At 28.2% G+C, this 12,049-nt stretch overlaps 1 protein-coding gene and 1 long non-coding RNA gene across 6 annotated transcripts; both read right to left on the reverse strand.

The window, feature by feature from the left end:
• Window positions 1–1,074: 1,074 nt before the first annotated feature.
• Window positions 1,075–4,897, reverse strand: LOC111289687 (putative 12-oxophytodienoate reductase 11). Of its 2 annotated transcripts, none has more exons than XM_022880937.2 (5): window positions 4,697–4,897; window positions 3,942–4,058; window positions 3,713–3,843; window positions 2,246–2,422; window positions 1,075–1,953 (listed from the first exon to the last, which is right to left on the reverse strand). In XM_022880937.2, exons 1-5 carry the CDS (start codon window positions 4,810–4,812, stop codon window positions 1,361–1,363), a joined length of 1,134 nt encoding a protein of 377 aa, XP_022736672.2. In that variant the 5' UTR covers window positions 4,813–4,897; the 3' UTR covers window positions 1,075–1,360. The 2 variants fall into 2 exon arrangements, with proteins under 2 accessions (XP_022736672.2, XP_022736670.2); XM_022880935.2 differs by having other exon boundaries at window positions 3,942–4,082; window positions 4,697–4,896.
• A 3,990-nt stretch (window positions 4,898–8,887) lies between these two features.
• On the reverse strand, window positions 8,888–11,307 carry LOC111289688 (uncharacterized). 4 transcript variants are annotated; one of them, XR_016346530.1, is made up of 3 exons: window positions 11,117–11,303; window positions 9,900–10,680; window positions 8,888–9,328 (listed from the first exon to the last, which is right to left on the reverse strand). It is a non-coding gene; the product is annotated as an uncharacterized LOC111289688 (long non-coding RNA). The 4 variants fall into 4 exon arrangements; XR_016346531.1 differs by having other exon boundaries at window positions 9,900–11,039; XR_016346529.1 differs by having other exon boundaries at window positions 9,900–10,504; window positions 10,589–11,303.
• Window positions 11,308–12,049: the final 742 nt, after the last annotated feature.

Consider the following 12,049-nt stretch of genomic DNA (forward strand, 5'->3'; position numbering starts at 1 on the left):
ACAAGCTACAGCAAATAGAAATTTGTTTACCGAAAGTTCAGGTGTCAGGTTTGTATACGCTGACGTAGGCCTTTTAATTGCTCGAGTGCGGTGAAAGAGACCGTCGGAACACCTGCGGCTTGCATTCCCCAAATAATTAATAACCTGAATGGTGCCCTGCTTTGCGTGGGGTCACTGTTTTTTATAAGTTATTTACAAAAAATAATTTTAGATTGAATAATATTTGATAATGAAAATAATAATATTTCTTCAAAAAAATAATAATAGTGATAATAAAATGAAATCAAGTTCTTTCGAAAACTTACTTGATTTTCACAAGTCTAAAAAGCAAAGAAGGCACTACTCATTTTTTCTTCTTTTTCTTAAAAAAAATGAAAAGTTTAATTTTCTCTGCTCTAGTAAATCCTCTTTAGAAACAATATATTATTAGAATTTTTTATATTTAAATAATAAAATTTACAAAATAAAATAAAGAAAATTAATTAAGAAAGAACATTTTAATTAATACTATGAAGGATAATATAATATTAATAAGTATTGTCCTTTTGATAAATGTTGAAGGCTGTTAATAAATATTTCATATATAATCATACTCCCCAATTTATAAAAATAGATAAAAATTTTATTTTTTATGAAAACTTTAGTCAATTTTAAAATATTTTTAAAAAATAATAAATTTAATTAAATAATCAATCATACAAAATAAATTATAATAATTTTTTTTTTGTGTTCAGTTGTTGAATTTTTAAATTCACACGCATGATTAGATGGATTTTTAATAGAATACAAACAATAACTTCAACATCCTCAATTTCAAGCAATACCACTTGAATTCTTGTTTAGTGTAGATTATTATTGTTTGTTTTAATTCTATTTTATTTGATGAATTAGATTCCTTTTTTCAAAATTATTTTAAATTTAATAGTTAAAAAGTATTTATTTTACTTCTCAAAAAGAAAACTTTGCATTTTAGCATAAAATTTCATAAAAAAAATAATATATTTTTTCATGAGAAATATCCATTTCATATTTTATATTTTAATCCAAAATTATTTTGAATATAAATACAAAATATTTTATGAAATATTTTATTTTCTTGCTTTCATATTTTTCATAACATCTAAATTCTAACACCATTTCATGACTAGTGACAATAGGCAAGTTGTATTGTTTCATTTCTTCCTTTTCTAAGCGAACCAAACCACCTTTGACCTTGCTACTTTTAAGCACGCCTTAGCCCACCCAACTTTCCGCCAACCTATGGCAAATAATACACATGATGCTAACAGCTTGCTGTCCGGTCCTTAACCCGGCACCCACAAATATTCTAGTATCAGATTCAAGCCACTTAATTAACAGCTTAAGCTGCTGTTGCAAGAGATGGATAATCAGTGTAGCCAACAACAGGATCTGATACGTAGAATGTATCTCTGTTGTACTGATTGAGAGGAGCATCAAGCTCAAATCTCCTTGGCAAATCCGGGTTGGCTAAAAACAAACGACCAAACGCAACAAGATCTGCATGGTTTTCAGCCACTGCTTTGTTTCCATCTTCCCTGTCATAACCCCCAGCAACAATGAAAGTACCATTAAAAGCCTTTCTCATTGGCAGGAGACTATGGGGACATTCACATTTTTCTCCCACTTTCATCATTCTTGGCTCGACCATGTGACAGTAGAGAATTCCGTATTTATTCAAGGATTCTGCCATGTAGAGGCCTAATGCTTTTGGATTTGAGTCTCCTGATTCCATATAGTTTGCAAAGGGAGAAAGTCTTATTCCAACTTTATCTGCTCCTATCTCATTACAAATGGCTTCAACTATTTCCAGAGCGAATCTGCAGCGGTTCTTTAGAGATCCACCATACTGGTCTGTTCGATCATTGACCTGATCTTTCATAAACTGGTCAATTAGATATCCATGAGCCCCATGAATCTCGACTCCATCAAAACCTAAGAACCATAGGGCAAAATCAGCACAACATAAAAGTAACAGCATCAATGGTGTAATTAAATCCTTGCAGATGATTGACAACCCCACAGAGTAAGCAAAAGTTTAGTTTCTTGTCATTTGATATATAGCATTCATAATCTAGCAATAAGTAATTTTGCTTTTAGTTGAAGAGCTAGCATTTTTCATTCCATCATACAGGTAGGAAGTCGAAATTCACATTTGTTCCACATAAAAAGTTCTTAAAAGTTGAGATTCATTCAATCTTTAGTTTATCATAGAGAAAGAACTCACCAGCTTCCATGGCATTCCTTGCAGCAAGTCTAAAATCATTGACAATTTGAGGGATCTCATCTGTTCTTAACTGCCTTGGAGGTGAGAACCTTGCAACATCTATTCCGTTTGCTCGAACCTGGGGCATCAATGGCTTGTCTGTACAGGAGATTGGAGCTTGTCCATTTGGCTGAAAACCTGCATGCGTGGACAAGGGATAAAGATTAATTGTTATAACCAGATAAAAGAGCCCTTGGTTATTTTAAAATCAATTTGTGTGAGTGAGGCCAAGACAAATTTGACAAGAAAAGAGGCAGTAAAGCTTCAAAAAAAAAGTTTGGGAGGAGATTCCTGCTAAGAAAAAACCTGTATCCATTTCAACTTAGACTCCATTTGATTAATGTTTTTACTATTTGTTTTTCACCTTTTAAAATAGAAAGTGAAAAGAAAAATATAAAAAATAAACCAAAAATAAGTGACAAATAGAAAAAAGTAAAATCAAACCTTAATTCAAAACCAAAATGGGGAAAATATCGATATATTTAGGCTTTATGATGAGAATGTCTAAGTAATTTCTATTTTATATTGCCTTTTTATCTGCAGGTTTCTATAGTTAAAGCTTGGAATAGAACTTGTAGCAGTTAGAATGAAGGAAAAAGGCATATAGATCAATAAGATGAATTCTTCCAAGTGAAGCACAGTATCAGAAGTTCAACTCAAAAAAGTTTCAAGTGATTAAGGAAGAACAGACCCCGGGAAATAACCCCCTGGGAAGATGAATTAACCAATACAAGACATGTAGAAACTACTTATGAGTTCTAAAATCTGAGAGGTATGTTCAAATGCTGAACACCAACAAACGAAGAAAATGAATAATCAATCACAATCCATCACACATTGATTGCATAACATGTACCGACAATGGATATTCATCTGCTAATTTGTATTTCAAAATGTTTATTTGACCAAAAAAAGTAATGCAGCCCACTGCTTTGAATTGGACATGCAACACCAAGGTCCTTTACATTAACAAGCATGTTGATGCCTAAATTTATAACCCATGTTTAGTCAAATTGAGCGCACTCAACAGTCATCGAGTCATGACTGCAAATCTCTGTTCTAGATATATCATGTACTATACTACAAGTTATGTCATGCCATCAGTTTCACCTTGATCAAATTCCTACTTGGTAGTTTCCATTTATTGTTAGAGGATTTTTAGGTTATTTGTTATTATCTTTAGGATATCATAGGATTTGCCAATTTTGATGTTTTAGCTATATATATACTCTTATACTCTATAAAGTTTCTTAAGAATTCATAAATAAAATTCTTATGAATTTCTTCAATTTCAAAACATCACAACTCTCCAGATTGACTTATTCTTTTACTATATAATTATATAAAAATCTTGTTGAATGCTCAATCACCAGCCACTTTAAGACAGGAGAGAAGACACAATAGAGGAGGTCTAAGAAAAATGCTCACCTTGATTTGAAACCCTTCCCACATGCCAAATCTGACAAAAGAAGATCCCACCTTTTGCATGGACAGCATCAACAATGGGTTTCCATGCTTCAACTTGCTCTTTCGTCCATATACCAGGTGTTTCTGGGTACCTTTATCCCGTAAGAAGCCAAGTATTTCATTAAACTTTGAGGTGATAAAAAAGTAATAAATCTAAAAGAAGTTGACAGTCCAAAATATATGTGGTTACCCTTGAGCTGTATCAGAAACTCCGGTAGCTTCAGCTATCAAAAGACCACCTTTGGAAGTTCTCTGGGAATAATATAAAATGGCATGCGGCTGAGGAACATTGTCGTAAGATCTCTGTCTAGTCAATGGAGCCAATACAATTCTGAGAAGGGAAAACAAAATTGATAAAGCAAATCTAGCTCCGAAATTCTAAACCAAAAGAAAGTGCTAGTAAACTGACTTAATTACATGCATCTTGCCCGATAGAAAGCTTGATGGAAAATGAGCAAAATAATTAATCAGTTACAAAAGTTCGAAAAAAATAAGCAAAATCAAACAGCTAATCCAATTTAAAATGATCATGGTAGGTCAAAATTTCATTCTTTGTCCCAGTTAAACATACAATGCTTTCAAGTTCCTTCTCTGGAAAATCAAACAAGAGTCATGAATCTAGTATCTACCTCTAAAACTTACAGCAGATACAAATCCAACTCATTATGAACTTGAAGAAAACATAGGCCATTATAAAGATTCAGATGAAAATAAAATTGCAATGTTCGAAGATTCATGCTAACTGGGATTTTCAAAGCCATAACTGTTATATTTTTTGGGACAAAATAGGTCGCGCAGCTTTTGGGAGAAAGAAAGAAGAGCATATGTTAAGATGTGAATCCAAATCTGCTGAAGCTTCACTTAATCAAAACTTGTGAGATTGTATGGCATTATATCGATCCAATTCTCAGGACAAAAGAAAGAAACTTTAGTTGCGAGTATTACCTATGAGAAAGATTGAAATTTCCCATTTTGTAGGGAGTAAGAAGAGGAAGTGTAGGAATCATATTATCGGTGATGGTTTCTTCTTTCAGTTTCTGTTGGTGTTGGCTAGATCCCATTTTCGTCTCCGGAATTCTGAAAAAGAAAATCTTTGTTTGGATGTTGGTGACTTTGGTTTGTCCACGACGTCTACAAGCCTACCATTTGAAGAAATGGGTTCAACTTTAAATAGAAACATTGTCGGATTTAAGACAATGTGATGACGTGTGAGATTACGTAAGCTCTTCTCCATTCTTACTTCTGTTGAACAAAATCGAAATGTCTCCGTCACCGACCGTCCGTTTACTTGGCACATCTGAACGTGGACGGCTTCGTTGCCTGGATGCATTTTAAATTTTAAATATATTTTTGAAGAAATAAATTTTTATATATTTAAATATAATGAAGGATCAACATGTATATTTTATTATATATTTTAAATTTAATTTCATAATTGACAAATAAATTATTTCATTCATTTTTAATTAATAATAAAAATTATTCAATCTTTATTCATTTATAATATATAAATCATAAACCAATTTTTTTTATTTGAGATTGCTAAAATTAAATTTTAATTATTAAAATTAAAATTTTATTAAAAATTGTAAATAATAAATAAATGCTTTATTACATTTATGCAGATATAAGGATGGCAATAAATAGTAAATAAACAAAAATCATTCATTATTTGATCCGTTTATATCGAATTTGAATAATTATAAATAAATAATTAACGGATTCGAATAATTATTTTATTATTTGTGATAAATTCGAAACAGATATAAATAATATCTCTTGAATATTTAATATCTAAATTTTTTTAAGTTTTAATGAATAATAATGGATATCAAAATCCATTACCGTTTACATATGTAAAACATATAAAATTTTTGTTTATAAAAAATTTCAAACTTTAAAATATAACTTTTATTTATTATTAATTAAGAGTAAAATTAAATTTTAAATTAATTTTTTTTTTGTTTTTGATAAAATTTTTAAATAAATAAATATTTTAATAGATCAAATATTTAAACAGATAATATTTATTTAAATAAAATCGAATGTGAATATTAATATTAAACTTAAACAAATATTTAAATGAATTCGAATATTATAAATATTAAACGAATTTGAATATTAAGAAATAGTAAAGATCTATTCTCTTACCATTCTTGTACAGATACTTAATTTTATTTAAATTAATTTAAGTTGATCTCATTTAAAAGAAAAAATAAAACAATTTAAGCACCTTTGAATATTTTGATAGATTATTGGGCTTATTTGGGTTTTATTTTAAATCTAAATTGCTTGGGTCATTTTGCAGATATCAAGTTTAATTCAATTTAAGTTGAGTTATAAGGCCTTGGAAACTTAAAAACAATTGGTGTAGTCCAAATCCAATTAGAAGGCACATTAGGTATTTGAGTTTGAGTTACTTAAGAGGTTGTATTATGACAAAGGTTTTTGTACTTTGCCAAATTTAAAATTTAATCTTTATATTGTAATTCATATAAATTTTTATGTTATTTTAATTTGATAATCTTAATTTAATCACTAATTTCATTAATTTTTTGTCATAAAATTACTGACATATGCATTGAACTTATTGACTTCACAACTTTGATGATAAAATCAATTGTTAAATTATATAAATGATATATATATATATATGAAATTGAAATTTACTCCATCTAGTATAATTCCATAGAAATTTTATCCTTTTACAAGTTGAATTTAATACTATTGGTCTAATAAATAATAAAAATTATATTTTTTACTCTTTAAAAAATCATATTTTTTTGAATTTTATATTTCAAAAATTTTAAATTTTTCATATTTTTAAAATCTTAAAGTTAATATTTTAATTTTTTTAAATCATATTTTTTAATTTTATAAAATCGAATTTTATTTTTTCCAAAAAAACCAACATTTTGAATTTTTTTAGAAATTGTCTAGATTTTTTAAGAATATTAAATTTAAATTTTAAAATATTTATTTTATTTTTTTGAAAGTTTTTGTATTTTTTTCAAAATTTAACATTTTTTAAACAAAATATTTAATTGGGTTAACTTAAGAAATCTACCATATGTTTAAAGTCAAAATGAAAGTGCTCTTAAGGTTTAAAATGTGCACTTAATTACTCTATGATTTGTATTATTATTTTTTTATAAAAATATTCATTTTTTTTCGTTTATTTTCATTTTTTTATCTGAATATATTCTTTTTCTAAACTTAGACTAATCCACAAATAGTAATTTTCAAACTGTCAGAATCTCTACACTACCATCACTATTACAAGTTCATATCACTACCAGATTATGTGATTACCACCAAATCCAACAAACCTCACCAATCAACCCCACCATTGAAACCAATAAAACCACGTAAAGAATCAAACAAAATCATACCCAATAACCCACAAATAGAAAACCTAAAAAAGGCAATCAAATCAAAGATCTCTAATTTTCATGGGTATTGAAAATAAAAGACAAACACCCAAAAAAAAAAAAAAAAAGAACGATGAGTAAGTCAAAAAGGGTATTTCACAGGTTTGTCGATGTCAACATACGATGGTGAAATAGTAGTGATGATGAGGTTCACCAAATTTTGAGATTTGAACATTGGTTGATGAATTTATTCTTAAAGAATAACATTTAGAGAAAGAAAAAGGATCCGATGGTTTTAAAGAAAGAGTATGAATTTTTAAAGAAATAATGAGTTAAAGATAAAGTCTGGTGGTGATATGAACTTGTAATGGTAGTGGCAGTGTAAAGGTTCTGGTGATTTAAAAGTTGTTATTTGTGAATTGATTTGAGTTTAAAGAGAGAATTAGTTTGATTTTAAAGAGAGAGAATGAATTTTTAGAGAAAGTATGAATTTTTAGAGAAAATATGAATTTAGATGAAAAAAAAAAGGAAAAGAATAAAAAAAGTAAAAAAAATTGAAAAAGGTAGCGATTTTGAGTAAAAAATAACAAAATAAATCATAAAGTAATTAAGTGTCACATTTTAAACTTCAGATGGTATTTTCATTTTAACCTTAACCATAAGATATATTTTTAAAGTTTATCCCATTTAATTTTAATAGTTTTTAAATTTTTTGGAATTTTTATAAAATTTTCTATATTTAATTTTATAAATTTAATATTAAATCATCTTCCTTAAGTTTACTATACATGCTAATTGAATCAAGGTTTAGTGCCACCACTTGGATTAATATTAGCCAACTAATTAATAATGTGTTTTAAAATTGATGAAGTATTGTAATATTGTACATTATCAATGAATTATATAATGATGCAATATGATTTTTTTAAAGAGTTTTATTTAGACCCCAAGAATTACTCAAAATACCTCAAAAATTTTATTACAAATTTAACTTTTAATGAAATTACTTACATACCTATTAATTAATTTTTTTTTTTATCCTTTACATCTCTTTTTTCTTTTTCTTCTCTTCTCTTTTTCTCCTTCCTAAACTAGTAATATGGCTCTTCTCTTTTTCTTCCTAGCAACAAGTCATATTATTATCAAAATTCACAACAAAAATTTGTAATATCTTGTATACTGTCAAAATGAAAAAACTTGAGAGAAAACAACTACAATAATAAAAATTTGGGAATGACGATTAGGGAAGTTGATTTTCAAAATTGAGTATCAAAAAAACTTTAAACATTTTTGAAAATCCATTTTCAAAAGCTTTTAAAGGCTTCTAAACATTCATTTCTAAAAACCTTTAAAAGTTTTTGAAAATTCATTTCATGAAATCTTTATTTTAGAAAGCTTTTAAAGATTTTTAGATATTCATTTTTGAAAACTATTAAGAGCTTTTGAAAATTCATTTAAAAAAATTTTAAATCATACCGAGTTAAGGTGTTTAGGTGTTTAAGTGTTTCTAATTAGTTAGTCTCCTTTTCCTCACTTTAAAGGTTAAACTGCTAGATTTTAATTATTTCTTTAAGTGGGCCTTAAAAATAAATTCAATTCATTTCAAATTTCTTTTATTTAATAATTATAAAATGTCCAATCTATTATATAATTCAAAAAGCTCAATTTTATAACTAAACTAGTGAACGGCCCGGCTTCGCCCCTTTTTTTTTAATTTTGTATATATTGTATAAGTATATTTAAAGAAAATGAAAAGAAAAACAAATGTCAAAAATTTAAAAGCAAATGTTATTCAAGTAAAATTAATGAGATGGAAGCTAGCAGTAACAAATGAATAGATATTCCTGGCCATACTACCAAATGCAGAAAAGAGGTCAACGTTTGACGCTTGCTTAGGTTTTATAGCTGAAACCAGGTTATTAGGCTCAATTTCTCTTGTGGGGTACAAAGACGTTATTAATCAGTGATTCCTTGATTGATAGCAACTCAGGGAACTCTTTCTTCAACTTTGACACATCCAATTCATTATTGCTTCAAGGGGCAACTATCACCTTGGCTTGTTTTTCCAATGTGAAGTTCATCCACTGAAACTTGAGGTAAATTTAAATCTTGTCATCTTCAGGATCTCATTATGGATCACAACCCCAGGGTTTGAAGGTCTATAAGCCCCTCAAGTTCCTTTTTGCCATACTAATAGATATTGCTCCTGCAAAAATAAAAGTTCAATAACAAAATTTAATGAAATAAAAAATATCAAATAAAATTTAATATTAATATATAATACAATAATAAATTTATCTTTTACTTTCTTTTATTTTTTACTCTTTTGTTATAATACATTAATGCTTAGATTAAAAATACATTAATACTGTGTCATCTTGGATCTTTTCAGTAGCTTGTATTACTCTACCAAGTAAAATGTAGATGATTAATACAAAGTAATTTCATGTAAAACTCAATTAAAGGTATCTTATAAAAGCAAGAATCAGTAGCATATTTCTAAATATGTAAGAAACAATTAATTTTATTGGTTCCTAATTACTCAAATTCAAATGTCATCTACATTTTACTTGGTAAAGTTAGAGGAAGATACGTAGTATGACGGCCTTAAGCAATAATTTTCCCAGTATTTTTCTTCCTCAATTCAACACTTAGAACAGCAGCAGCTTTCCCAACACGCGATGCCCTTGCTTTTATCCAATAGCATTTGCAAATTCATAAATGACAAATTATTTCACAAAAAGTTGTTGCAAAGAACCTTAAATCAGAAACATTACCATTTCTTGGTTCTACTATTAATGCCAGAACCTTAGGATGTGCAACATCATACTCAAACATACACCACGTAGCAAAATTCATCATCAAAAGCCCATGCTTTTTGCAAACATTTGCCAACGTCAAGGTTCCAACCACATTGGTGCAAATTATTTCTGTTTGGTAAGATTCACACCAATCAACATTGAGTCTACCAGTCACACCAGTAAAACTGAACTTTCGAGGAGGACAAATTAACAATACGCCATAGAAAATCGAATTGTCATACTCTAAAAAATAAAAACAGTCAAAACTTAAATATCAAAATAAACTTGAACAAGGATAAAGAGCACGTGGTCATGTCCCTGTTCGATTGCAATGACTTTAACGGCACTTCACATGGCGAAGCTTTTGTTTTATTCTTTTCTATAGGTAAAACACAATTATCCCATAATTGCAAGTCTCAAACTTAACTTAAAGGACTCATAAAATATACTTGCTCACGAACATCAGTACTTGGGGAATCAAAAATCTTCACAAAAATCGAAACAGCCCCATGATCAATAACTACCTTTGTGTTCTTTGTGGTTCCAGAAGCAATATTTATAAGTGCCCAAGCAGCCTCAAGCTACAGTTTTTCCAAATATATTAGCGAAATTCGTATATAAATTAAACACCCAAAAAAATATTATTAGCAATTAAGAACTCATACCTAAAGCTGTGGAAAATCTTCCCTCATAAGAAACTTAACAAGGTAGGGAACAACGCTAGATTGTATCACTTCCTCAATTGAAGGACTTTTCTCTGTTAAAAAATTAAAAAATATATATATTTTTAAATTTAGATAAAGTTAAAAGAAAAACAAAGAGAAATGCATAGAAATTCCAATTTTTTGCCAAATTAGCAATTTCACTCTTCATCTCGTATCGTTCCATTCAAGGTAACAAGTTCCCTTAACTATTGCCTCTTATGCTCCATCAATAGGCTGCAAGAGCTTTTCCACCATTGCTGCAGCAACATCAAGTGATTCTTGTGTTTCAGCCTCAACTAAAACATGCAAGTTCTTATTCTTTGAAGGTTCAGGTGAAAGAGACCTAGCTCCCTCAGGTCTATCATCCAAATGCAATCCAGATTGCAACACCCTTCCAATCTCTAACAACTTACTATTCGAAGTTTGAATTTCAGGGTCAAATTGAATACCTTCAGTAAAATTTTTCATGAAATTAGAGAATTGAATTACCGGCTTCGGCTCATTATCTGCCCATTGAGACTTCCTCTTCTTGGTTCCACTGCCCATCTCATCATTCTTGCTTTAGTTGTTGTTTGAGTCGGAAGACGGGTCCCGCCTGCGCCTCCTTTGCCTTTGGCTGATGGTTTCCTCTAAAGCTTTCTTAGAACAAAACCCACAAAATAAAAAAGAAGAAAAAAAACCAAAAAATTTAAACGAAAATCTAGACACGTGGTGGTTTTAGAATCCTTCGAGATTCTTTTTATATATAGTGTATAGATAATAGATGTATACCTAATAAGGGGTATCAGTGACAGCATTCAACCATTGATTTAGTTTCTGAAACGAGCGATCTCAACCGTTGGTTATGGTTTTCATTTTTTTTAGAAAATAAAAATAAATAATATTTATGATCTTTAAATTTTAAATCAAAATTTATTTTAATCTTTAATTTTTTTAAAAATTTTAATCATATTATCAATTATCCAAAGTTATTTTATTTTGAACTATTTGCTTACGAAATTATCTAAATTAACAATAAATGCTATCGATATCACGTGAATGGCATTAACTAGAATTTTATGATGCAAATGAAAGGATCAAAATAAAATTTTACTTAAAGTTTAGATATTAATGATGTTATTATCTCAATTTTTTTTTTATAAATTTTTAAAAATATTAAATTTAAAATAGTATTTTTATATTTTTATTTTTTTTCAGTTGAATATATTTGCATTAACTGACATCCTACATAGTAAATGAACGGATCAAAATAAAATTTTATTTAAAATTTAAAGACTAATGACGTTACTATCTCAACATATATATATATATATATTATAAACTATTAAATTTAAAAAATATTTTTATATTTTTATTGTTTATTAGTTTAATAACATAAATAATATTTTTATGACATAAAAATATTAAATATCATTTTCTTCT

This window comes from Durio zibethinus, chromosome 11 (genome assembly GCF_047325235.1).
Source record: "Durio zibethinus cultivar Kanyao isolate XHJ-2024 chromosome 11, ASM4732523v1, whole genome shotgun sequence".
NCBI classification, from domain to species: Eukaryota; Viridiplantae; Streptophyta; class Magnoliopsida; order Malvales; family Malvaceae; genus Durio; species Durio zibethinus.